The sequence below is a fragment of the Ictidomys tridecemlineatus genome, chromosome 5 (assembly GCF_052094955.1).
Source record: "Ictidomys tridecemlineatus isolate mIctTri1 chromosome 5, mIctTri1.hap1, whole genome shotgun sequence".
Classification (NCBI taxonomy): domain Eukaryota; kingdom Metazoa; phylum Chordata; class Mammalia; order Rodentia; family Sciuridae; genus Ictidomys; species Ictidomys tridecemlineatus.
This window is the reverse complement of record NC_135481.1, coordinates 95,650,841-95,678,170: the sequence shown is the minus strand read 5'-3', so window position 1 is coordinate 95,678,170 and position 27,330 is coordinate 95,650,841. Positions and strand designations below refer to the sequence as shown.

At 45.9% G+C, this 27,330-nt stretch overlaps 1 protein-coding gene across 1 annotated transcript; it reads right to left on the bottom strand.

The window, feature by feature from the left end:
• Positions 1 to 765: 765 nt before the first annotated feature.
• Positions 766 to 24,827, bottom strand: Dcaf4 (DDB1 and CUL4 associated factor 4). Its single transcript, XM_005321199.5, has 14 exons — positions 24,670 to 24,827; positions 18,518 to 18,614; positions 16,384 to 16,487; positions 15,836 to 15,990; positions 14,873 to 14,955; positions 13,353 to 13,455; positions 11,369 to 11,512; positions 10,511 to 10,560; positions 6,816 to 6,895; positions 5,175 to 5,273; positions 4,953 to 5,050; positions 3,349 to 3,522; positions 2,975 to 3,089; positions 766 to 1,203 (listed from the first exon to the last, which is right to left on the bottom strand). The coding sequence occupies exons 2-14, from the start codon at positions 18,604 to 18,606 to the stop codon at positions 1,010 to 1,012; spliced, it is 1,488 nt and encodes a 495-aa protein (XP_005321256.1). The 5' UTR covers positions 18,607 to 18,614; positions 24,670 to 24,827; the 3' UTR covers positions 766 to 1,009.
• Between the last annotated feature and the right edge of the window lie 2,503 nt (positions 24,828 to 27,330).

Genomic DNA, 27,330 nt, shown 5'->3' with positions numbered 1-27,330 from the left:
GAGGGCTGGGGATATAGCTTAGTTGGTAGAGTGCTTGCCTTGCATGCACAGGCCCTGGGTTCAATCCCCAGCACCCCCCCCCCAAAAAAAAAAAAAAACTGAGGCTAAATTGCTGCTGCAGCAGCTCAAGCTCTCAGTCATCAGAAGCATCATCCACACCATGGTTCTTCCTACTTTATTGGTTGGTAGAAAGGCTTCTTAACTCTGTATGAACATTTCACAAAGTACAGCTCTGAAATCACAAAAAATCAAAATGGATTTTCTTTGACCTTGGGTCCTTGAATCTGACATTCAAGTTGCTATAATAAAAATAGAAGCTGCTATCCCCTACATTCTGGAAAGTGTTTCAATAAAGGCACTTCAAGGACTCTTTAAAAACTAGCATTTAAAGAGATCCATGTTCCCTTCCAATGCATGAGTGCTATCAAAAGGAATATCTCAAGAGATCTCCTGAACAGGCCATATTTAATGATCTCATCATGTTTAATGATGAGACTTGAAGACATGACCTGGCTTTTCCTTTCCAACCCTGTTGGCTTTTTCAAGGACAAGTCTTCCTGAGACCCCAGGCAATATCTACCCATATTCACCAATCTCATCACTGGTCTTCTCCACAGGGCTTTTGGTAAAAGAAGCAGCTCTAATTTAGTTACTACCCATTTCCTTTAGTCCTTAAGACCAAAGGGAACTAACTTTTTAAAGGCTTTCAACAAGAAAAGGATGTAGGTACCTTTTATTTTATGAAAAGGACTTTCAAGCTCTGTATGCCCACAATTTCACTGTAACAACTTTATTGGTGTATTCATGTGGAACACCTAGCACCTTGCCCCTAGCAGCCAGAAGAATGAAGGATGTAATTTGTGTGCACAGTTTCATTTGAAATGCCCTCATTAGAGGACAGGAGCAAAAAGAGGGAGAAAAAAAGTCAGCCCTCATCAGCAATGGAAATAAAGTACTCTTTACTCCTTTTAATTAAAATCCACACTTTTGCAGGCGGCTCCCTACAGAATCAGCTGTAGGAGAAACAGTAAAGATCCTGCCGGACAGCCATGAGCAGCCCTGGTGCTCCCCGGGAGCCTCCAAGCCGAGAAGAGAAGGCCACACTGGGGATGTCGGCCTTGGAGGTGGGATATGGGGAAGGTATGGTTCTGAGCAGGTGGGCATCATGGAGGCTCCAGATTCTTGTGTAGCAGTCCTGGCCCACTGAGAGACAGAGAAGACACACTGCAGGTTAGCAAGAGAATGCAAGGACAAGCTTACCTACAGGTACATCCCAGTTCCTCATGATTTACCAGGACCAAATGTGACTTTATATGAACCCAAACACAAACGTGTTAATGGAATGTATTTCTACTTCTAGTGTGTATTTTTTAAAATTCCTTTTTTAGTTGTAGTTGGACACAATACCTTTAGTTTTTTAATGTGGTACTGAGAATTGAACACAGCACCTCACACATGCTAGGCCAGCGCTCTACCACAACCTCGGCCCCTAGTATGTATTTTTTAATATAAAAATCATGATATTAAAAAATACATACTCTATAACCATTTTGCAGGTATTCAACATGATTAGCTGCACTGGTTGGCTGTGACACTGTGGGTGGCTCGGCAGGCACCCTGGCTCTCAGGAGGGGATTCTGCTTCTCTTTGTGTCAGAGGCTGGTCAAGTGGGAGCCCAGCCCACCTGGTCTATGATAGCAATCTGGTTTCCTTTTTTATGAAATGCTAGCCAGGAAGATCTCAACTTCATTACATCCTGGGGACAAACCAGATGACAGCTCTTTCCTGAGTTTTTTCTAGTTGAACAGTTCAAGTTCATAATCCAGGTTAAAGTCTTCAGGGCTCTAAGTTCTAAGCAATCTGACACTAACACAGTAGTTATGGCAGCCAAGACATGTATCATGTTTCTGGAAATCAGGAGGAGGAGGGTGGCCCTTTGGTTGCCACGGGTTTCATACCAATCACTCAAGTCTCTAAGACCATAGATGCCATCTCAGTCAAGGATGAACTCAGGGTGCAGTTTATACTGCAGTCAGTGGCCTGCCTGTACCTGTCTCTCACTAAATGTTTAGCTCATGGTGGGCACCATGGCATATGCCTGTGATTCCTTTAACTCAAGAGGCTGAAGTAGGAGGGTTGCAAGCTTGAGGTCAGCCTGGACAATTTAGCAAGATACTGTCTCAAAAACAAAAAAAGAGCTAGGGATGTTTCTGTGGTACATCACCCGTGGGTTCAACCCCTAGTACTGCAAAACAAAGACAAACAAAACAAAATTGGCTCTTCCCTGTTACCCAGCACACAGAAAAATCCTTTTTTGAGATGAAAACTTACAGAAAGGTAAGGGCTGGGGCTGGGACTCAGTGGTAACGCACTTGCCTGGCATATGTGAGGCACTGGGTTCCATTCTCAGTACCAGGTATAAATAAATAAAATAAAGGTCTATCAACAACTAAAAAATATATATATATATATATAAAAAAGAAAGGTAAGTGTTGATGTTGGTGAGAATAATAAGAAAATTCGAACAAAGTAATACTGCTTAGTCACAGTAAGTTTTTTATGGGGAATAAGTACTTATAGGAACAGTTGTTCAGTAGCTAGACAGCTGCTTCTATTCTACTGATTCTGGAAGGTGTTAAAGGGCACTACTAGAAAGAATGGGAATAAGTTTTCAGACAAAACTGCATGAGGATACGCTGACCTGATGAGCAGACTTGCACCCTAACCCAGGTCCTCCAGCTGACGTCTTGCTGCACCTCACCTGCCCATCACTGTGATGTCTGCCCACTGACAAGGGCACTGTCCATATACTGGCTGTTTAAACTGCTGCTTACTAACACCCAGCGCCACCTAGCCTCCAGTCCCTATCCCACTGTCCACAGTCCTCATTAGGCAATTCTGGTTTTGATTTACTTCCCTTTTCTGTTGCTTAACATACTGATGAGGTGGAATCTCCCCTCCTCCGAGTACCTACCTGCCACCACGATTCCTTCTTCCTCATGTACGTGCAGGGGCAGGTAGGCATACTCATTCATGTGACCCTCATACTGTCTTATACATTTGGTGGTCCTCAGGTCCCACAGCTTGATCTGTGGGAAGAAGCACAAGGTTGTTTCCAGTGGCCTCTTCAGGTTATGAGGATCGGCACCTCTAACTCCTGAGCCACCAAAGTCACATGACCAGAGATTCTTTCTCACTTCTAAGCCAGACTAAGGTCATGAGGGCAGTAAAGGAACTCCCAGCCAGAGAGCCTATAACTTCTCCCTGCCTGGTGTCCTAGAACCCCTTGGTGTGGCAGGGTTTCGGGCCAGAAGCCTCTGGGGCTTCAGGATGTCAGAGTTCCCCTACCTTTCCTGCCATGTCTGATGCCATCAGACATTGCTCTTCCTGGAGGATTTGCATAGAGGTCACTGCTGAGTCATGGAACAGGCGAGTGGCTTTCCAGCCCTTGCCTTGACTTCGAGAACGCAGATCAATGGCAAAGATCTCTCCAGAACGACAACCATTAAATAGCAAAGGAGTCTGTGGAGAGAGGGACTGCTCAGTTAGCGCCCGCTGTACACACCTCTCCCTAAGACTGGAAAGGGTGTGTCTTCCTTTCTCTCCCTGCCCCAACCCAGCCCCTGGTGTGGCAAAGTTTGGTCAGTGAGAATGCAGAAGAACTGGACCCCATGTTCCTCTAGTGTCCTTGTGAGAAGCCCACAGGTGCTTGGAGGTGGTCCCACGGTCCCCTTAGGTGACAGTACACTGTCCCCAACAAGGTCTTTGGCAAGAAAGTAAGGCAAGGAGCATGGAGTAGAAAGTGGAGCTCAGGTGAGGTGTGTGGTCCCCATGAGAGGACAGAAGGCTGGGGAGGTCTGAATGGCCAACTCTACACTTACTGCTTACAGCAGGTCAGCGGACTCCCTCCTCTTTAAATAAAGATTGCACACTTTTTCTCCAGGGGATGAACTCAGAGGAACAACCACTGAGCCACATCCCCAGTCCTATTATTATTATTATTTTGTATTTTTTATTTAGAGACAGGGTCTCACTGAGTTGTTTGGTTCCTTGCTTTTCGCTGAGACTGGCTTTGAACTTGCAATCCTCCCGTCTCAGCCTCCCAAGCTGCTGGGATTATAGGAGTGCACCCCTGCGCCCGGCACTTTTGACAGGGAAAGTCTTTGAAATAACAGTAACCACTGAGCAGAATCCTCAGCCCTTTTTATACTGAGACAGGATCTTGCTAAGTTAACTTGTTGAGGCTGGCCTTGAACTTGTGATTCTACTGCCTCAGCCTTTAGAGTCACTGAGACTTTGAATCAACAATTGAACCCAGGAGCATTCAACCACTGAGCCATATCCCAGCCATTTTTATTTTTTACTTTGAGACAGGGTTTTGCTAAGTTCATTAGGCCTCACTAAGTTGCTGAAAGGCTGGCTTTGAACTTGAGATCCTCCTGACTCAGCCTTCCAAGCTGCTAGGATTACAGATGTGTGACACTGTGCCCAGCTCAAATTTTCATTTTTAAATATATAACTTGAAAACTGTATATGAAACTAGTTAAGTGCTAAGAATCAGTATGAACTTACACATTTTATTTCTGAGGTGGTGGGGATGGAACCCATGACCTCATAAATGCTAGGTAAGTGCTCTACTCACTGAATGAACTACATCCCCAGCCCCAACATTTTGAAAATGATTTGTCCTGCTGGCTAATCCAAATACTCAAGAACTGCTAACAATTCTTTTAAACAGGAAGTTGATTAAAGTCAGCTTAGGCAGGCCTTTGTGGATCAGCCAACTTTCCCTCGGCTCAGAAACAGTCACATAGTAACCCATTAATCCTTTCTGACACTCTTTCTCCCCCTGTAACAGAGGGAGGACTAGATGCTACACCAGGGAATCCAACTCCAGAAAACTTTGGGCTGTGGGGAAAACTTCCTGTGACACTCTTTCCAATCCAACCAACCATGACAGCAAACTGCTGGGCCAAGACATCACTGTTGGTCCCATACGTCTGCCGGTGTCCTGTCACCACGTTGGTCAACAGCACTCGCCGAGATAAACCTGGCAAAGATGGAAAAGGGCTGATGAGACAAGAGTCCCTGGCACTCTAGGGAGAGGGATTGCTGGATGGGGTTTGAAGTGCACTCCCCCATTCAGGGCACTGGGGGAGGCAGCCGGAACTCACCAGTACTAAAGCAGTTATTTGCCTGGATATTCAGGGACCATGCACAGGACCAGGCACCAGGGATCCGGAAACTGCAGAGCATGCCAGGCCGGTCTGTACCTGTTGGGGGACATAAAATGTAAGGCATGGCTGCCCTCTGGACCCAAAGATCCCTCCATGCTGCCAGGCCAGTGACCACCGATCCAGGAAGCCACTGGTTAAAGCTGCTCCAGAGGGACTGCCATGGTTTGAGTATGTTCTCCTAAATTAATATTTGGAAATGTTCTCCTCACAGCTGATGGCATTTGGAGGTGGGGCTGGGAGGTAACTAGAGTTAGATAAACCAGGAAGATGAAGCTACCATGATGGGATTAGTGGATCTGTGAGGAAAAGAACCCAAGCTAGCAGATTTAGCTCTTTCACCATGTGAAACACTCCACCATGTTATGATGCAGCAAGGAGACCCTCGTCAGATGCTGGTGCCAGCCTCCAGAACGATGAGCTCAGTAAACCTCTATTTTTTAAAAATCACCCAGTCTGTGGCGTTTAGTTATAGCAACAGAAAACAGACCAAGGGTCTATACGATGGTCCTTTTATGGGTTTTGTGGCAACAGAAAAAGAGACTCAGCTGGGCAACTGCTCAAGGGGTCCTTCTTTACAGTTCAGACTGTGGAGTGCACAGTCTTAACAGCTGTCAGGGAAGTCACTTGGTGTCACAGAGAAGGTGGTTTCAAACTTGGCTCATGCTATAAAATGTGTACTCAGGTGAAATTTTTTAAAGGTAAACATTTGCTCTGATAAAACACAAATTATCACAAAATGAATACAGCCACATGCTCACCACCCAGGTTGAGAAACAAAACATTTCAGTACCCAGAGGCTCCCTCATGTCCTTTCCCGGGTGCCAACCTCTCACCCCAACTCCTTCCCCAAGGGAACTGCTATCCTGACTTCTAAGGCTAAAAATAAGTTTTATAAGGTAAATTCCACTCTCTCTTTGCCTCAGTTTTCTCATCTGTAAAATGGTGACCAGACACTCCTCCCACTGTGCAATGGAAGGCCAGGCTCTGGCTAACCACAACTGACCCTCACGAACCTGATGGTGCACTGTCACCAATTCCCAGAGGTCAGGCCATCTGTTCAAGTGGACAAGGGGCAGGCTGGGATTCGTGCCAGGTCTGCCAAAGCCTGCCCTCTCAGTGGCTGAACATGTCTCATTGACCCAAGTTCTCCGAACGGCTGAAAACTTCATGTCCACAGTGCTGCTAGGAGCAGTCAAAATGCCTTCAGCCAAAACACAGGCAGTATCCCTGCCATACAGCAGAAGCTTAATAAATGTCTTCTGAATGATCAGTACAGGCAGCCCCAACCACAGGTTTGCTGTTTCACACTGGTCACACACACTTTAACTCTGCTTGGGCTACTGAAGGGACCCACAGTGGATAAAAAGCAAGAGACATTATAAATATGCCTAGTACTGAACCTGGGACAGACTCATTACTCTCATGGTGCTGCACAGTGCACCCACCCATGCTCCAATCCAGGCTCACCCAGCCTCTGGCTCACACCGCCCCTGCCACATCCCATGCAGCTTCTAGAAGACAGAGGACAGAGACATCCCCAAGAGCTCTGTTTTTTCCCAAAGAAAAGAACCCCCGTACCTGGGTGACTACCTACAAACAATGATGCTGGAAGCAAAGTGGCACAGCCTGGCGTCTCTGCGAGTCCCATGAGGCACAGCCTGGAAAAAGCTGTTAAGGACAGTACAAGGCTCTCCTCTGGGAGGACGGCCATCAGCACCCTTCAAAAAATTATAAGACAAAGTAGGACAGACTCACACCCATCAGGCAGATCTAACATTTACATATTCCACATCTAGTTTCAGACTTTCTTAAAGGAATAAAATACACAGAGGAAAAAAAAGTGTGTGTGGGGTACTGGGGTAGTAGCTTAGTGGTAGAGTGCTTGCCCAGCTTGGGCGAGGCACTGGGTTCAATCTTCGGCACCACATAAAAACCCATATAAATAAAGTGTTAAAATGTACAATTTGAAAATCAGAGTACATTAAAAAAAAAAAAAAAAAAGCCCTCTTTGACCCCTCCCCAGTCCACTTCTTCTCTCCCACCCTGGGAATCACTCTTCTCAGAGTGGAAGGAGTTCTTGTAGGCCATGCTCTAATACTTCCATGCACATGCTATTTGTCCATGGATAATATCACGCCATTCATGCTTTTAAAACCTGTAGGAAGCACCACACAGAATATCCACACCAACTTTCCAATCTCCATTGTCTCCTGGGTTCACCTACATTGATTTGATGATCATCCTGAAGCATTCCAGTCCTGTCCTATGACCACACAGCCAACTTGTAATGGCACACTCCTTTTCTTGGCCTCTTGCAGTTCCATCTTGGCACCTTCAGATGTGACCAACTCGGCTAGTAAGTTTTTCTTTGGCTCGTGGTTTCTCTTACATGCCTGCTGCTGAAGTTCATGCCCTCACTGCCATTCTTGTAAAGTCTAGCAACAGTCTCCTACTGAGGTCTCACCCTCGCCAGCATATGTTTCCACACTTACAAGAGGAATCCCCACAATCACAGTCCTCTAGGGCACCCCATGTCCCGAGGATTCCATCTTGAAAGGTCCAACCTAGGCAAAGACCCATGGGATGGCAACCTGCTGCCCAACGCACCAAACCCCTTCCTGACTTATCCTTCGGCTGGGAACTCCGTCCCCTCCTTCCCGTGTGGCATCTGTGTGGGCAATTCTTGCATCCCTGTCCCATATAATGCCTTCACAGATTCATTACCCACTGAGCTGCCTGTAACCTTATGAAGGGAGTGTAGATGCTCAGCAGATGTTCATTGAATGTGCACGCAAATCTAAGTCATTGAAAAATGTAAATATCTGCAAAGTAACCAAGTCAACATCTCAACCATCTGAATGTGTGATGCATACGTGGCATATGGCCTTTGGTGGTAATCTCCATACTATGTTTCTAGTATATCCAAGCTTCTAAAACCACAAATGAGAGAACTGATGCTGGACAGCTCAATTCCTTTCTAAATAAACCTTTTGCTCCTGGGCTGGGAGGGTGGGGAAACAGGAAGTTCTTACCTATGTGCACTTTTAAGTTACTGTAGATGAACCCCAGGTTACACTCAAACTTTGTAACTATGTACTGGGGTTAGTACTGTAGGTTTACTCTTAAAAAAAAAAAAAAAAATATATATATATATATATATACATATATATATATATATATACATATATATATATATATATATATTTTAGTTATAGGTGGATACAATGTCTCTATTTTACTTTTATGTGATGCTGAGGATAGAACCCAGTGATCTACCTCTGAGCCCCAGCCTCAGCTCAATAGGTTTACTCTTAATTGATCTAAGGTTAAGCCAGTGGGGGAAGAAATGCAGAGTGCAGATCTGAACAAGGTGCCGTTTTTGTGAAGGAAGAAATTTTTGTGAATCCTTGGAGAAATACACAAAAAAATTTTCAGTAAAAAAGCTGAAGATGACCTGGAATGACCAACAGGTATCATGCCACTGCTCAAGCTGCAATAGACCCAATTTTTTGGAGTTTTATCCTTCCTTGGCCCACAGAGAAACCTGAGAAACCACTACCTTGCTTTCTCTCTGCAAAGCGTGGCATCTCCTTTCCTCCAGTTAGATCAGTGAAATAAAGGTGGAGGGCTAGGGATATAGCTCAGTTGGTAGAGTGCTTGCCTTGCATGCACAAGGCCCTGGGTTCAATCCCCAGCACAAAAAAAAAAAAAAAAAAAAAAGAAAAAGAAAAAAGAACAGGTGGTCTCGAGCTCCAGCAAACAACAGCCACATAAAACTGCAGTTTATAGAAACACACAGTTTTGTGCCAGGCACGGTGGCGCACGCCTGTAATCCCAGTGGCTCAGGAGGCTGAGGCAGAAGGAGTGCTAGTTCAAAGCCAGCCTCAGCAAAAGTGAGGTGCTAAGCAACTCAACAAGATCCTGTCTCTAAATAAAATACAAAATAAGGCTGGGGATGTGGCTCAGAGCTCGAGTATCCTGAGTTTAATCCCCCATACCAAAAACAAAACAACCAAGCAAAAAACCACACAGTTTTGTGCCTTACATAAAATTTATACTCAGATCATTAATGTACTTCAGCCTTTAAAATCCTTCAAAATGTAGTGCCAAGAAGCAAACTGAAAAAAAAAAAAAAAAGATTCTGATTCAGTTTTCATGTGGTGAGGACCAATGATGGGCAGAAGCTCTCCTAAGCACATTCACAGATGTTAACTAATGTAAATCTCATGACAACTCATGAAGCCAGTGTTAAGTGCAATGACAGCACACAGGTTTAAGAACTCATTGGCGGCTGGGAATGACGGCGAATGCCTGTGATCCCACTGGCTCGGGAGGCTGAAGCAGGAGGATCACAGGTTTAAAGCCATCTCAGCAATTTAGGAAGGGCCTAAACAGCTTGGCAAGACCTTGTCTCAAAATAAAATATTTTAAAGGACTGGGATTATATTCAGTGGTTGAGCATTCCTGGGTTCACTGCAGGTACCAAAAATCCCCCCAAACCTAACTTCTTCATTATGGGCATGACCCAAGAACTCACTCCACCAACACGTGGCTTTGGCTTTAGCAGATTTGCTAAATGTGCACGCATACCTAAGTCATTAAAAAATGTAACCATTTGCAAAGCAACCAGGTCAACATCTCAGCTCTCTGATTGGGTGATGCATATGTGGCAACGAGCAAGGTAAACTTAAGTCCTTTGTAGCACCAAGAGCCTCCAGTGGTCCCAGAGGAAGGCCCAGACATGACTCTGTACCATATGCTCCTAGCAAAGAAGCCCTGCCAGCTCTCAGGGGAGGCAGTAGCTTGAGTGGGGAGTGTACTAGAGGAGGCAATCCCTAGGTCAGCCTTCCCTCCCCTGTGCCCCTATTAACCAATGCTTCCTTCCTTCACCATGAGGTACTGACACGGATGCTGAGTGTGTCTAATGACCCCAGAATCTGCAGCCACACACCAGAGGTGGAGTAAGTGGCCTCTGGAGCCAGACTGCCTGGTTTCCAACCTACTTCCACCACCTCCACGTGTAGTTCCAGAACAGTGTCTGCCAGGGACATCAATATCATCCCATGTTTACAGGAGCTCAACGGCTGGCTTCTCTGTGCTCCACGGGAATTCTGACCATCTACCTAAGTGTCCTGTTTTCCTTTGAAGGATGAGACATGAGTGCAGAATTCCCCAGCCCCCTGCACTAAGATGCCATCTCACAAAGTCCACAGATGTTCAGGTCCACACAGGGCACAGATGCCCGACAAACCTCTTCCCCTGGCAAAGGATACAGAATGTGGGAATCCAAGTGGTTTAGCGAGGCCCAGCACACAGAATTCACCTGGCAAGAAAGCAGGACGGAAAGACTGGTTTGTCTGCCAGCTCACGGAAAAGGCTTTCTTCTAGAATAACTTGTGGAGACACAGACTCATGACTTCTTTCCTCAGAAAGATCTCACTCCTCTTAAAATGGGTTGGAAAAAGCATTCTGAGGACAGGAGAGAGTTCCTAGCCCTGTTGGGCCTGGAGGCAGCCAGAAAGGCCTCAGTCCCTTTGTTTCAGCACGAGTCCCACCCTGAGGTATCTGGAATCCCCTCTGGGCCAGGACCACATTCTCTACAGTGGCAGGGGACAAACCTAACTCTAAAGGTGTATACCGTGCCTTACTTAACCCAGAAGCGATTTTCAATTTGTATGCATACCACGGCTCTTGTTCTAAGTGAACCGGAAGTTACAGCTTCTCTGAAGAGGTACAGCATCACTGCAATCTAAAGGTTGCCCGGGACAGCGAAAAAGCTTTATATTTATTTCCATCCCAGTGCTGGCCACAGTCACTGCAGCCCACATCCCAGCAACTCTGCTACTTTAGACCAACTCCCAACCCTCCTGCAGGGAGTGTCCTTACACCACTGCTGCCTCAAGCCCATCCCAACCAGCTCATCTGATTTTTTCTTCCAACACAGAAACTCCTGGGTCCCCTCTACTCTACTGGTTCTCAGGAACTAACAAGTTATTTGTCCCTTGGGAAAATGAGGCATCTATGCCTTCCCTTCTTCAAAAGTCATATGTCATCTCTGAATCTGGCCAACCACTGCAGTGCCCCTGGCCCAAAGGCAAAGTGGCTAGAAGGTTGAAGAGACAGAGACCTACCTTCCGGTTGGTAAAGTAGAGGTTTTCGTGCATGTTCACCTTGGGCGTGGGGGTGTTCAGACCCTGCAGGCTGATGATGCCATACTTGGAGCCTCCAACCTTGACATCGTTCACTGTGAAGAGCCGGTCACTGTTGGTATCTGCCTGCAGGAGGGGATGGGCTGCAAGTGACCTCCTGGCCTCCAGGGAGTACATGTCCCCAGGTGACAGATAGCTCCTCTCTAGGAGCAACTGTGGACATCGCCTATCTTCCTCCTGCTCAGTGTAGCAATCTCTGAGCAAAGCTCCCAGGGTCTGGTCAGTCACTTAGGAGCACAGATGTGGATGGCCGGATGGGGCATGGACAGAAGCCTGAGGTCTGCAGTCACCCACCCTGCTCAGAATTGAGCCTGAAGAGTTCCAGTGTCAGACCAGAGGAAAATAACCACAGGGCAGTCATGAAAGCCATGGAACCATGGAAAATGCTAGTTATAACCATTTATGGATAAAGAATGATACAAAATTCCATTCCTTATTACAATATACTATGATCACCAGCAAAAAAAAACAATGCTGCAGGGGCTGGCAGAGCAGCTGTATGGGAGAACGTGCGCTTAGCAGGTAACGGGTGTGGGGTGCCATGCCCATCACTCTGCCAGTTGACTTGGGAAGAGAGTTATATCCCTGCCTGAACCACTCCAGTGACTAGAATGTGATCTGAAAAAGTGCTCTCTGGGTAGCAAACTGCCTTTCTGGTCACACTTGCTGCCAGTCACCTGTGTCACAGGGTGATGAGGAAGATCTATCCCCAGCTGAATAAGGCAAAACCCAGCATGAGGTGGTCAGGCTAATAATGGGCACCAGACTCCACGCCAATCACCTTCATACCCCTCCCTGGCTTACCCTGCGGAAGGAGCTCTGGAGGGGAAACCAGTGCAAAAAAACCATTCTGATCGAGTTCAAATTATAGCTACAAATACAAAAGATGACATCACAGCTGAAAATGTGGGCCCTGTTCCACACCCGCTAGGTGTGGGCAGGTCTTTTGCTCTCAAGGTGCCCTGGGGAAGAAGAACTCAGCATCAACCTTAAGGGCCAATCTCAAGGTGTTAACCTCCAGCCCTGCCAGCAGATCACTGCTTCTCCTCTCCTTCTCCCAAGTTCTCATTTTGCCACCAGGAAGGACGGGCTTCCCAGGCAGTCTATGCTCTCTGAGGCCCATGGAGCAGTGGGGCTCCCTCATTTACTTTCTCTCTGCCAATATTTCCTGGGGCCCCTGGACTCCAGCAGCTGGCTCTGGCTTCCAGCCGAGGCCCAATTAAAAACAGAGGAAACCTTCCACTCCCTACAAATGATGTAATGGAGGGGTGCTGATCTGTAGGCCCAGGGACACAGACCTGCAGGCCCTGGCCACTAACATCAGGGACATTGAGAAAGGGAGTCATACTCTTTTGCATACTAGAACTTCACTTTTGGCCTCCAAACCTTGTCCTACTCTATCAGGGGTTAGAAGTCCCTGTTCCACCATGTACCTTTTCAATTGCACACACAACATAGCCAGGGAGAAATTATTTTGTAGGGATTTTTTTTTCCCCAAACTTTTTTTTTTAAATATAATTTCTTTATTTTATTTATTTATTTTTATGTGGTGCTGAAGATCGAACCCAGGACCTTGCATGTGCTAGGTGAGCGCCCTACTGCTGAGCCACAACCCCAGACCTTCATAAGGATTTTTTAAGTTAATGTGTGGTTGGGCCCAGGCCCTATGTCAAATGACAGGGCTGAAGAAGGCTGGTGATGGCCCCAGCACAGCCTGCCCAGCCAGCTCAGTGTCTGCTCCCAGAGAGGTGAGCCGGTAGGTTCAAGTCATAACACACAGAGGACACCACCTGCTCTCATAGCAACTGGCTTCTACACAATCATGCTTGAAGACCACCAGTACTAAGCCGTGAAGTGTCCAGAGGCAGCCATACCTGGCATCCTGAGACATCTCCTTCCCACTCACCAGGATGAGGTTAAACCGGTCGCTCGCCAAAGCAGAGGGATCTGAACTCTGAACCTGGACCTTTTTCCTCTCCATGCAGCTCACTCGCAGCTCGTGGGCTAAACTACAAAGGCAAATGGAAGTGTAAGGAGAGTGTGGGTACCACAGCTAGCCATCCCTGAAGACTTGGGGAACTAGGTATGGTGGGGCACACCTGCAGTCCCAGCTATTTGGGAGGCAAAGGAGAGAGTCCAGGAGCTTGAAACCAGACTGGACTCTATCTCAAAATAAATGAATGAACGAACGAACGAATGAACAAATAAATAAATAAATAAGGAAGATTGGGGACTTCTGTTCTTTCTGACTACTTCTCCGTATTATTTCTCAGCCATGGAGCTGAGCAAGCTTCCTGATAATCTGAATAATTTTAGTTTTCACTCAGGAAAATGCAAACAAAATACTGGGTAGACCTCCTTGGATTCAAAGAAAGTTAGAACCTAAGGGATTTATTTTTAGATCATTTAGTATAATTCATTCTCTTGTAATAATGAGAATGTACCTAAGAGTAAGAGATGAATAAGAAGCTGAGGGCAAAGGGTGACCAAGAAGAGGCCAGGTTGCCCATCTACCTTCCTGTCCCCTCCTCCCTCCACAGCACGGCCATTCTCCACTTCACATAGAAGGGATCTTTCTAATAGGCCTTTATCTCTTTTGCCCTCAGGAGGAAATACAGGAAGTTTGCCCTGCCCCACACTCTCCAAAAGGTACCACAGTAGTTCTCTGAAGGGGCCTCTTCTCCAAAGTGAGGGGACTGCCCCAGTGAGCCCCCTCAAACACCAGCAACAGGCAGCAGAATGCAGGGCTTCTGTGCTTGGGTGCTAGAGTCAGGCAGATCCTCTCTTTCTAGCTCTACCTGGAGCAAACCTCTCCACTGAGCCTCCATCTCTCAGGTAACAGGAGGCATGTTTCAGCCTATCTCATGAGTTTTAGTTAGAATTACATCAGGCATCCCAAATTGGTTTGTTTTAAAAACAATCTTGGGGATGGAACAGGGCCCTGTGAATGCTAGGTAAGTGCTCTACTACTGAGCTATATATACCCCCAGGCCTTTTTTAAAATTTTATTTTGAGATAGAGTCCCAGTAAGTCCCTGAGGCTGGCTTTGAAAATATGATCCTCCTGCTTTAACCTCTCAACTAGCTGTAATTACCACAGTACCCAGCCACCACCCATGTATGCATTTAAAAATCCATTTCTGGTGACCCCTCATTAGAAGAGGAAGAGAAGGAAGCAGAACTCTCATAGGAATAAAGCTGCCACAAGGATCACAAAGTGAACATCCTGAGTCATTTCTGTCTAAATTCCCTCTCCTCCTGGCATCCTGCAAGGGTCTCTCTCCCTCGCTCTGTAAACTGGAGCCCTCAACTGTGAAGTGTCTTCACAGAGCAGCACACGTTCTCCCCTGACTGGATTCTTGGACCATAGAAGAAAGAAATGGGAAAGAACATTCACTGAGAAAACAACAATGAGGCATTATCTTACCGGCAATAACTGGTGACATTGAGAAAACCCAGACGACTTTTTTGTAGGAAGGAAGATGCATTAAATCCCATTCTGGCTACTTTCTAAGGAAAAAAAAATTTTTTCAGTGAAGATTTATTTGTGTATAGAATAAAAGAATTTTAGTTCCATAGATACAATGAAGAAAACAGGTATTTGGGCAAAAATTATATGCATAAAAGTCTGACGGTGTCCTCTGAAATCTCTTCTCCTTGACAAGGGGAAATACCAGCACTGGAAGGCTTGTATGGGTGACAGAGTCTGCACCACACCTCTGTCCAAGCCCTGTCAACTTACACCTGGTGAGATGAAGCCATTGTGCTGGTGGATACAGAGTGGACCAGACACTCAGCTTTGAGTCATGCACTGTGCACCCCGGGAGAACCCAGAGGCCAAGCATTTTCCCTGCCACTGGCCCCACACTAACAAAATATCCCAGCATCTAGACCTGTCTTCAAGACTGCCTGTGGCGGTGCTGGGGTTGTGGCTCAGTGGTAGAGTGCTCGCCTAGCATGTGTGAGGCCCTGGGTTCGATCCCCAACACCACATAAAAATAAGTAAATAAAATGAAGGTATTGTGTCAAACTACAACTAAAATTTTAAAAATAAATAAAATGGAGGTATTGTATCCATCTAAAAAAACGACTGCCTGTGGCATCCAAATCATACCCATCAAAATCCTGCACTGTCTATTTAAACTACATCACTGAAATTCTATCATGCAGTTTCCCAAGAGTCTCCCCAGGAAGGACATGTTAGAACCACTGATGAACAAACAGGAAGTGGGGGGCAGGAGATTGTTGCCTGTTCTTATTCTCCTCATCATTTCCCTGTCAGGGAAAATCCAGGGCCCTCCTCCCCTGAAGTGTCTATGCCTGGTGTTAGGGCCTCCTTCAGCCACAGACAGATGTTGATAGAGGGGGGGCCCAGGGGTACAGAACCCACCTTTTTCTGCTCATCCTCTTCTAGCAGCTTCAGTCTTTTGCTTTCCATTTCCTTTTGCCGGATGCTCTCCTTTGTGAGGGGGTTGCAGTTATTGTGCCCGGGCAGCAAGCGGAAGTAGCGTTTCTTTTCAGGGTCAAAGTAATAACCTGGCAGATCTTGAGCAAAAATGAATGAATGAATGAATGAATAAACAAACTCACCAACTTAAAATGCTATGAACTGACCCACCTGGTAAGGAGCCTAGGGGCTTGTCCCCCACCCCTCTCAGCTGCCTGTTTCTATCATGGACTGAGTTCAGTCCTGGGGGAGACCATCTGTCCTAAGGTCACTGTTCCTGACAAGCCCAGTTCCTTCCTTAAATGTTTCAATTTGTTCCTAGAATTTCCTCCAAGTTAGGAATGGGCTGTGGTTTCCACGCAAATAAAGAGACACAGACACACATCCCTGGCTGGGAGGAAGGGCGGACAGGACAGACAGCAACAGACAAGGCAACAGGAGGTTTCCTTTCCCCAGGCTGGGCCAGAAGGCCTACACAGCAACCTGCTCACCTGGCACTGAAGAAGCCCCAGTGCTGGATGAGGCTGACGTTGATGCGACCTCGCCATCCTCACAGTCAGAGTCCTGCAGATCCTGGGGCACCTCTGTGGCGTACCTGCTGACACACATGTGTGTGAAGGGCTGAGTTTCCAACCATTCTAACTGGGTATTGTTCAAGCAGCTCTTCAGCCTTTACCCCTGTCCTTTCCGATGACTTGGGGGAGTACTAACTCCCTACACACTCCAAAATGAGGGCCAGGTTTGGGTTTATAACTCTTTCCGGTTTTAAAAAGGGGATGTATGTCATGGTAATTCCTTCTTTTTGTCTCAACTTCAGCACTTTCTGAGGTCTTCTAGAATTTTCCAGATGAAAAAAAAGAACAGAAACCTTTGCCAATAAGAATTTTACCAACTGGGCTCATTTTGTCAGCTTAAGAGTAGTGCCAAACCAGGTGAATTTCATTTTTAACTGTGTTTGGCATTAGGAGAGTTTAAATTTTACCTGACTAGCCAGCCAACCTTATAGATGGAGAAACTGGGGCTTGGGAAATAGAGGTAACGTGCTTAGTAATCCTGAGACTAAGTCATGGCTAAAACACTGGATTTGTAAAGCCACAAGCAGCTTCTGTGGCAATTATAGGCTGAAGAATATAGTGATAAAAAGACCCTATTTTAGAGTCTCAACAAAATCTACTTTAAAATCAAGAACTTTGGGGCTGGGGATGTGGCTCAAGCGGTAGTGCGCTCGCCTGGCATGCATGCGGCCTGGGTTCGATCCTCAGCACCACATACAAAAATGTTGTGTTCACCTAAAACTAAAAAAGTAAATAAATATTAAAATTCTCTCTCTCTAAAAAAAAAAAAAAAAAAACTACAAAAAATCAAGAACTTCTGCCCATTATATAGTCTAAAAGTGAAAGAAACTGCAAAACTAGGATGAAGGAATGCAACATAAATCTCCCCAAAATACCAGGCTATGCAAAGTTTCAGGGAAAATTATTTACTCCCCCTTCTCTGGCTCAGAGTTTCCTGAGGCAGCAGGAGGAGGAAGGATTAAGTGTCATGACAAACGTTTATGCTTCTCGTCCAAGGACTGCTGCTCCATTCTTTCCACATGGAGAGCAGGTGGCCGTTCCCAGCAAATTTCCAAGCCATACTATGTTGCCATGGCTGGGCTGGGCCTCGCACAGATCACATTGTGCTGCAGGCTGTGCTCTTGTGGGAGGGCCTGGGGCCCCCCAAAATATCCATGGCTCTCCTCACAAAACAGACAAACATTGGGCACAGTCCTGATCTTTCTACAATATGGGTCCAGGGTGAGGATTTACACCCCACGAGACCCACTGTGTGCTGTGGACCTACTCAGAGCCAGACAACCTATACATTCCCTTGTGAAAAGCTAAATGTGGAAGACTTTGAAATCGGCAGACATGCCCTCCTTGCTCAAGAGGGAGGTTGCAAAACCGAGGGCTGTATAGGACTTCCAGTGGCCAGGAGTCCCAGAAGTCACCCTTGATTGCAGGGACGACCTCTCCTGGGGCAGGTGGGAGTATGCTGTTGTTTGTATTTCTTTCATGCAAGAAAATAAACAGAATGTGGAAAATGTGCATGCTGGGCTTTCAATTAGGTATAGTCTGAGTTTTATTTTCTAAGCTGGTGGGTACATGGTGTTCACTATATTATTCTTTATACACTTATATATCTTAAGCACTATATTTTCTATATATTTATGTCATACAAATATATATTATATCCTACATACATTAATAGTAGTACTTTTCCAAGACTTAGGCTGAACAAGTTTCCACAGATTATTTCCTTTGGCCAAAAGAAAAAGAATAATTTCCAAAATGGAGTAGCAGTTCTCCAGTTACGTCAGATAATGTCTACCTATGACCTATGGCTAGTGCTCTGGCCAGAAACCACAGTCACTCTGGTAACAAAGATTGGCCATACTTCCTGACTCCTCAGGGTGGGGGGCTGAGCAGTAGACATCACCCACCCAGAAGCCTGTGAGAAGCACAGCTCTCCTCAGGCTCCACCTAGACTCATTTTGGGGGGGGAACCCAGAGACATTTGCATGTGAGACACAGTGTGCTGGACAAGCCAGAGCAGCAATGGGCACAGACAGTTCCCCGCACTTGCCTCTGTCCAGAATGCTGTCGAAGCCAAGGGTTCTGCTGGCGGCCTCTTCTCCCGGGTCTTCTCCTGCTCTGCCAGCTGCTTTTACTCATTTCTGTTCCTACGAGAGAAGACAGCACCTGGGAGTGAGCATTTCCTCCCTGCTTCTTGGCAGTACCTCCAGGCTCAGAGTGGTTATCACCAAAGCTGCCACACAAAGCCTTCCCTGTAAAGAGCTATTTCTGGCACACTCCCCAAGTCCCTTCCCACCACCCTCAAGGGAGAACACAGGTCCCCAGCCCAGGGAAGAGATGGTGCGAGGCATGATGTCCCTAACTTCTCAAATGCCTGCCTATACTAATTCCTAACATCATCCCTCACACACACAAACAGGTGTGTGTCCTGGCATTTTTCCAGGCACACTCATCCCACCTGGCTGTTGATCTTATCCCACCCAGGGACTCTGCAGACGCCTGTTTAATGTCTCCATCTCCTTAACTTAGCTCATAAACATGCCCAGGTTTTTCATTTGTACCTGCTCTAGCTCAAGTCTAAAAGGAATGGAAGTGACCTACATGCACAAATTCCACGTCTTCATTTCCCACCATTCCTCAGCCTGCTGTGGCTGGGCCTCCCCCATCTCACCTTTCTGCTAAAATGCTCTTGCTGAGTTCTTAGCTAATGCTCACCCGCTCTCCTCAGCCTGACTTGCTGCCACCTGTGACCCCACACAAGTTTCACTCTTCCTTTGCTGCAGTGTCTTTCTCCTGGTTCTCCTTTTCCTTGTCAAACTCATCCTTCATTGGTTTCTCTTGGGTCACTACCCTGTCATTTCCACTGCTCTGTCCTAGATCCTCCTCTTTGCACACGTAACACCATCTCATCCCCAGACACAGGCTGGCCTCCTGCCCTGATGGGCCCTGAGCATCAAGCTCCTTGGCTGCTGCCTCCTGTCTTTTCCACAGATGCGGCAGTCAACAGGGTCAACAGTGAATTCGCTTGCCATGTGCGAGTCCCTGGGTCAATCCCCAGCACCTGCGCACAAGAAACCTATGCTGGCTCCCTAGACCCTAGCTCCCCAGATTGTTTCTCTCTCTCTCTCTTTTTTTATTTTTTAGTTGTCACTGGACCTTTATTTCATTTATTTATATGCGGTGCTGAGAATCAAACCCAGTACCTCACACATGCTAAGCAAGTGCTCTTACCACTGAGCCACAACCCCAGCCCTCTTTTTATTTCTTAACATTTTTTTAGTTGTAGATGGACACAATATATTTAGTTATATATTTTTATGTGGTACTGAGGATCAAACCCAGCACCTCACATGTGTGAGGAACTTGTTCTACCACTGAGCCCCAGCCCCAGCCTCTTGACTGTTTCTCTTTTCTGTAAATAACATCACTGGCTGCTCCAGGCCAAAAGTATGATCATTTCCCAAACAATGAACACCACATGTGTGGGTTTACCTATAATCAATTACACCCCAAAGAATACAGTTGTGTCTATTATCAGTTAAGTTTCAAGCTCAAAGGTGCTGTGCCCAGGAGGGGAAAGATATATGGTCAGTGTTAGGAAGAAAAATAAGCCTTACTGACATGAAGTTTATTACTATTACCAATTCCATTAAAAGATCAATGTTTCTTTAGAGTGTGCAGCCTGTACATAAACGTCTCTAGTTTCTTTTACTTCAGCACTAATGTGGAAACAGTTTAGAAAATATGCTGGTGAGTCCAAGACTTGACCTCATCCCTCAGAAGACAGGAGCACGCCTCCTACACTGTTATCCTTCACAGGGGCTGCACATCCCAAGGACACAGAAGATAATGAAATTACTGCAAGTACAGCTTTTGGTCAGGGAGAATGTTTCTAAATCATCAACTCAGGCACTCCAAGAGAATAAGGTGGGCTGACGATAGCATGCACTGATGTTATGGGCAAGATCAATACAGTGATCTGAACAAAGCTGTGTGTGGTGGCTCACAAGTGCAATCCCAGCCACTTAGGAGGCAGAGGCAGGAGGATTGCAAGTCTGAGGCCAGCCCTGGCATTTCAGTGAGACCTTATCTCAAAAAAATAGAAAAGGGCTGGGGATGTGACTCAGTGACAGAACACCCTGGGTTCAATCCCTAGTACTGCCAAACAGAAAAATTACCTGGTCCAAAACAGTGGGAAATTGAGAAGTCCTGTCTGGGCAGGAAGCATTCAGTAACAATCAATAATGAAAACTGGATGAAACCAGTACAGACTATAAAGTTGGGTGTGTTGCAGATGGCTGAGCCTGGCTTTGCCTATCAGAAAATCTTTTAAATTCTTCAAGGTATGAAGAATCAGTTCTCAGAGACTGCTATCCCGCAAAGAAATCTCAAAAAATATATAAACCCGATTTGACATTTTGGAACATGATTAGGCAATATTTATAAAGTAACTTATAAATATACATGCCTTCTTCCTTCTGGGAATCACTTCTTTTTTTTAGAATTTTTTAATATTTTTTTTTAGTTTTCGGCAGACACAACATCTTTGTTTGTATGTGGTGCTGAGGATCGAACCCGGGCCGCATGTATTCCAGGCTAACTGGCTATCACTTGAGCCACATCCCCAGCCCTCTGGGAATCACTTCCAAAAAAAAAAAAAAAAATCAAAAGACTGTAAAAGTTATCGGTGTGGCAGTCGGAGCCATTTGGGAGGCTGGAGGCTGAGATGGGAGGACTGCTTGAACCCAGGAAATGGAGGTCAGCTTGGGCAACACACAAAGATCTCATCGCAAAAAAAAAAAGGTTACATAGAAGATATTCACTACAATTTCCAGATCATCTTATAAGACTGGTATTATCCTGATTCCAAACAAAAACATCGGAAAACTATAGATCAATATGCCTTATGAATGCATCAACAAAAATCCTCAATAAAATGCTGGTAAAACAAATCCAGGATCAAATAAAAAGGATTATATGGGTGGTGGGGAGACAATGAAAGAACTTTGGACTGTGCAGAGGGGAGTAAGGGGAAGGGAGTGGGGGAGGGGAGTGGAGGAGGGGAGGGGAGGGGAGTGAAGGGAGGGGAGTGAGGGGAGGGGAATGGGGGGAGGGGGAGGGGTGGGGGGTAGGAAGGAGGGTGGAATGAAACAGACATGATTACCCTATTTATGACACCCTCTTGGGCCAGAGGTAGAGAAATTGTGCTCCATCTGTATACAATGTGTCAAAATGCATTCTACTGTCTTGTATAACTAATTAGGGCAAATTAAAAAAAAAAAGCATTATACACCATGACCACATAAGATTTATCCCAGGAATATTAGGCTGGTCAACATATAAAAATCAATCAATATAAAACACCAAATTAATAGAAGATGGAGAAAAATCATGGGATTTTTCTCCATTGAAGCAGAAAAAGCACTGGACAAAATCCAAAACCCTTTCATGATAAAAACACTCAACAAAGTAGAAACAGAGGGAACTTTCTCAACCTGACACAGTGTCCACAAAAGCTTCACAGCTAACATCATTAACTGTGGAAGAATGAGAGCTTTCCCTGATATCAGGAATAAGACAAAGATGTCTGCTCTCCCCACTCCAACAGAAATAAAAAGCAAACAAACAAAGGAAGTATCTCTGCAGATAACATAATCCTACAGACAGTCCTAAAGAATCTGCCACAGGGCTGGGGATGTGGCTCAAGGGTAGTGTGCTCTAATCGCCTGGCATGCGTGGGGCCCAGGTTTGATCCTCAGCACCACATACAAAGATGCTGTGTCTGCCAAAAACTAAAAAATAAATATTAAAAAAAAAAAAAGAATCTGCCACAAAACTACTGGCGCTAATCAACAAGTTCAGTGAAGCTGCAGGTCACAAGATCAATATTAAAAGGAAAAAAAAAAAAAATCAGGTGCAGCTCAGCGCTAGTGCACTTGCCTAGCCATGTCCAAGGCCTTGGATTCAATCCCCAGCATCACAAAAAAAAAATAATCAATTAACATTCATTATCAATAAACAATCCAGAATGAAGGTAAAGAAAAGTTAAATTTATAATACCATTAAAAAGAATAAAGTATTTAGGAATATATTTAAGAAAATGCATGAGTTTTACTTTGAAAATCATCAGGGAAAGAAATTACAGATTTGATGCAATCTCTATTAAAATGCAATCGCATTTTTTTTTTTCAGAAACAGATAAGCTGATCCTAAAGTTTGTATGGGAACTCAAGGGACCAGAATAACCAAAATGAATTTGAAAAGGAATAATGTCAAGGGATTCATGCTTTCCAAGTTCAAACTTCCTACAAAATTAACCAAGACACTGTGATACTGGCAGAAAGAAAGAAATGCAGATCAAGGGAATAGAACTGAAAGACACAAAATAAAAACATATATCTAGTGCTACTTGGTATTCTACAAAGGTGCCAGAACTATTCAAGAGGGTAAAGAATTAATCTGTCTTTTCTTTCCTTCCCTTGTTGTGTGCATGTGTGTGTGGAGGTCACTGGGGATTGAACCCCCTCACCCCACCCCCCGCAGCACTTTACCACAGAGCCACATCTTCAATCCTCTTTTATTTTGAGACAGATTCACAGCTGCCTAGCCTCAAACCTGGATTCCTCCTACCTCAGCCTCTCAAGTATCTGAGATTACAAACATGTGCCAAAATTTTATTTTAAAGGTGGATATCTATCCCAGCGGTTCAGAAGGCTGAGACAGGAGGATCAGGAGTTCAAAGCCAGCCTCAGCAATGGGGGAGTGGTGGTGAAGTGCTACACAACTCAGTGAGACCTGGTCTCTAAATAATATACAAAATAGCGCTGATGATGTGGCTCAGTGGTTGAGTGCCCCTTAGTTCAATTCCCAGTCCCCTCCCCAAAAAAGTAAATTGAGCTGAGTGCAGTGGCGCACATCTGTAATCCCAGTGGCTCAGGAGGCTGAGGCAGGAGGATTTCGAGTTCAAAATCAGTGTCAGCAACTCAAGGAGGCCCTAAGCAACTCAATTCAATACCAAAAGGGCATCTAAATAACTAATTTAAAAAAAAATTAAAAAAACATGGGCTGGGGATGTGGCTCAGTGATTAAGCACCCTTAGGTTCAAGCCCTGGTATCAAAAAAAAAAAAAAAAAAGTTGACAAGTGCAGAAGGATAAGAGAGAAACAAAAATGCAGACAATTCAGCGTAGAGTTCTGTTTAGTGAGGGGAAAAAAACTTAAGTTTTCTATTAAAATTTATAATAAATATTTCAGGTGGCAGGCTTTGTGTAATGCCCACCCTGGGTTGTGTCCCCCTTGCCCCTTTGGTCTTGAGGAACTTCTACTACAGAGTTACAATCTCATCCCATTTCATTTTGAGACAGATGCGATCCTCCTGCATCAGTTTCCCAAATTGCTAGTATTATTACAGGAATGCCAGCATACCTGGCAGAATTAGTGTTTTTAACCCTATATTAAGGAAGCCAGGGTTTGAGGATTAAGTAACATACTCTGAAAGTCACAACTGGTGGTGGAACTAGGGTTCCACCCCTGCTGGTCAGATCTCTGGGTCTCACAGGACACCACCCCAGCTCTAACTTCCACTTTTTTTGTGTGTGTGGTTTTTTTTTTTTTTTTTTTTTTTTTTTGTACCAGCGATTGAACTCAGGGACACTGGACCACTGAGCCACATCCCCAGCCCCTATTGTGTATTTTATTTAGAGATACGGTCTCACTGAGTTGCTTAGCGCCTTTATGTTGCTGAGGCAAGCTCTGAACTCAGGATCCTCCCGCCTCAGCCTCCTGAGTACTGGGATTTTGGGAACGCGCCACTTGGCCAGGCTACACGACCTTAATTGTAACGTGGGAAATCCAAGGCCTGCAGTTTGGCCACTGCCAAGTCCTAGGTGGGCCTTCAGGGTCAGGCTTAGGAAAACGCTCCTGTGTTCAGACACAGCGGCGACACTCCGCGTCCCCTGCCCCCGGGGGCTTACGGCTGAGGATCCGACCCCGCAGGGCGAGCGCACGTGCAGCGAGCTTGCGCTCTCCGGGCTCGCGGGCCCAGCCCCCCACCACGCCCAGCTCAGGCCGGCGTTCCACGAGCGCGCTGCCGCCCACCCCTTTCCTGGCCTGCCGGGTCGCCTACCGGACCCCGAGATCTTTAGCCCGACACTAGCAGCCCGCCGATCGAGGCCAGGGAGCACCTCAGCCAGCACAGACTTACCTGACCGGGGCGTCCTTTCCCGCTCTCATTTACCGCACAGCTCCGCAGACGCACCGACCAGACGGGGAAACCCCGGAAAGATCGAGGTGCAGCGACAGCCAGTTAGGTGAGCCGGTTTCTGTGTTGTCGCGGCGGGTGGGGCTAGGGCAGCAGGCCTTGTCTTCTCATTGGACGCGGCTTCTGTCTGTCTACGTCAATAGGGGCGATCTTACGGAGAGGGCGGGGGCTTGGGGCTTTGGCTCCTCCCAGGTCTGGGATGCTTGTGAGCTCGCTCAGCATCTTGCAGAGCTTGGATCCCAGGCAATCCCTCAGGAGTGGTGGATGGCTTCTCTTGTTAGAAGTCTTCTTGCAGTTTGGGGTCACTATGCAAACCAGCAACTGGGCAGGGGATGTAATTAATGGCAGAGAATTTGCCTACCATTTGTGAGGCCCTGGTTTTGAATGCCAGCACTAAAAAAACAACATAAAATAACAATCAAAAACCAAAACAAACAAAACAACCACTTGTGATACTGAAGCAGGAGGATTGCAAGTTGAAGCCTGCCTTAGCAAGACCTTGTCTCAAAATTAAAAAAAAAAAAAATAATGAAAAGGGCTGGAGGTGGCCAGGGGTGGTGATGCACACCTGTAATCCCAGTGACTGGGGAAGCTGAGGCAGGAGGACCTCAAGTCCAGGCCAGCCTTAGCAACCTAATGAAGCCCTACACAACTTAGCAAAACCTGTCTTGAAATATAAATAAATAAATAAATGTCTGGGGGTGTAACTTAGTGTTGGTGTTGTAGGGACAGACATGGCAAGGCACCAAAGATAGCAGGAAACAGTTTGATTTGGCTGCAGCCAGGCTCAGAGTGAAAAACCAGCCTCTACCTCAGAGCAAAGCCTGTCCAAGAAAGGGACTTTTGTCCTTGGATAGACCCACAGAGCACTCTTAGGCACATTCCCACCTTGCTAAGTTGTTTATCTACAAATAACAGGAGAGATCTGCTACACCAGGTATCCCTGACTCAGGCTAGGTGGGGACCCATAGCAACCCCCTAGCAGCCACCAGTCAGCATGAGACAGAGAAATACCTGGGATGCCAGCTGACCTTCCCAGTAGTTTATGGTGATTGATAACGTGTTGGGAAACTATGTAATTCAGCATGATCACCCCTCTTGGCTTAAACCAATCAGTTCAAAAGAATGCCCCTTTTGTACTGACCAATCACCCCTACCCAACTAGTTCCCGTCAGTAAATGTGCTAATCATGTTTTAGAGTTGTTATTTGATTTTCCCGCAGTGTGTGATGATTTGCTAAGAGATGATATAATGTATGTGGGAGTCCCTGCCTCCTCCAAAGAATGTATAAAACTGCTGCAAACCCTGGGCTCGGGACCTCTCAGCGTCACCAGTTGCTGTGTGCACGCAGAGGACCCAGCTAGCTTGCAATAAACACTTCTTTGCTGCTTACATTGATCTTGGGTCTCTGATGGTCTTTTGGGGGTCCCATATTCGAGCATAACAAGAGGGCACAGCTTTTGCTGTAATCAATCAATTCCCTGAACCCCGAGTTCAGGTAGCTTCAGAATTTTATACCCAGCATGTAAAGGGAAGGGCTCAGAAGTTCAAGATCTGCAGAAGTTCACATAAAAGCAACTTTTTCTTTCACTGTTTTGGGCAAGTTAACCCTTCAAGGACAACTCCTGCTTCTTCTCCCCTTTCTTTCCCTGACAACTGTTACCATGGAGCCCAATTAGTAACTTCTCTTATCTTAGAAATGTAGACATCTCTGTGAAGCCCAGCTCAAGGCCAGAGGCCTTGTTTGCACATTTCTACAAACTACCATATTGGAAACATGTTTGTGAAAAACTAGTAAGGGGGTGTCCAGCACTTAAAGCACCAATGTCTTCCCAGCCAGTGGCCAAGTAAATTAGGGCAATACAAAAAAAGGAAGTTTATCTACATTGAACTCTTTTGTAGAGACTCTTGCTGACAGTCCTAAAAACAGCCATAGTGAAGATTTCTGGAGAAGCCCAGTTAAGACTTTTTGTGGAGGAGGGGGTGCCACTCCAGTGGAGCGCCCATGGTTCAATCCCATGGATCCAGGCTTATCATCCTGATGGCCAACTTAAGTGAAAGCAGCCATTTTAAGAAAAAAGTTTTGCTTTCTTGCCCAAGGGCCTTTCTGAGAAAGACTCACCACTCCCTCATACCAACCCAACCCTTAGCAGGGCTCTGATTCCTGAGCCTCCCCCATAACAGTCCCAGAACTCAAGCCTGTTTTGCCTCTCTCTCCTGTAGAGAGACGGCCTTTATTTCTCAGCTCTGACTAATAAACTCGCCTTTGTATCTCTGCCTGGTCTCCATCTTTCTGATGCCCTCTCCAACTCAAAAGTCTGTTCATACAACCAGTATTTCTAGAATGATCTATGTATAATATGCCTCTTCCAGACAACCAACAGTCATGATACCCTGTACAAAGAAAATGGAAGGAAGCCTATGATGGACACTTGGTCAGAATTGACAGTTCTGTGAGGAGAGCCAGGTTTAAAGTAGGCCAGACTTAATGGAGACAACAGCCCTGACATTATCATGTCCCCTGTTAACCCAGGCTTTTGTGAATGGCTGGATGCATTAGAAACTAGGTTGTGGGGCTTATTGATTGTACCCATGTGTGAAGGC

Coding starts and splice junctions, on each gene's coding strand:
- Dcaf4 (XM_005321199.5), bottom strand. CDS start 18,606: ATGAGTAAAAGCAGCTGGCAGAGCAGGAGAAGACCCGGGAGAAGAGGC. Junction 10,561..11,368: donor TCTACTTTACCAACCGGAAG/GTAGGTCTCTGT, acceptor CTTTCTTGCCAG/GTGAATTCTGTGTGCTGGGC. Junction 5,051..5,174: donor AAATAACTGCTTTAGTACTG/GTGAGTTCCGGC, acceptor CATCTTTGCCAG/GTTTATCTCGGCGAGTGCTG.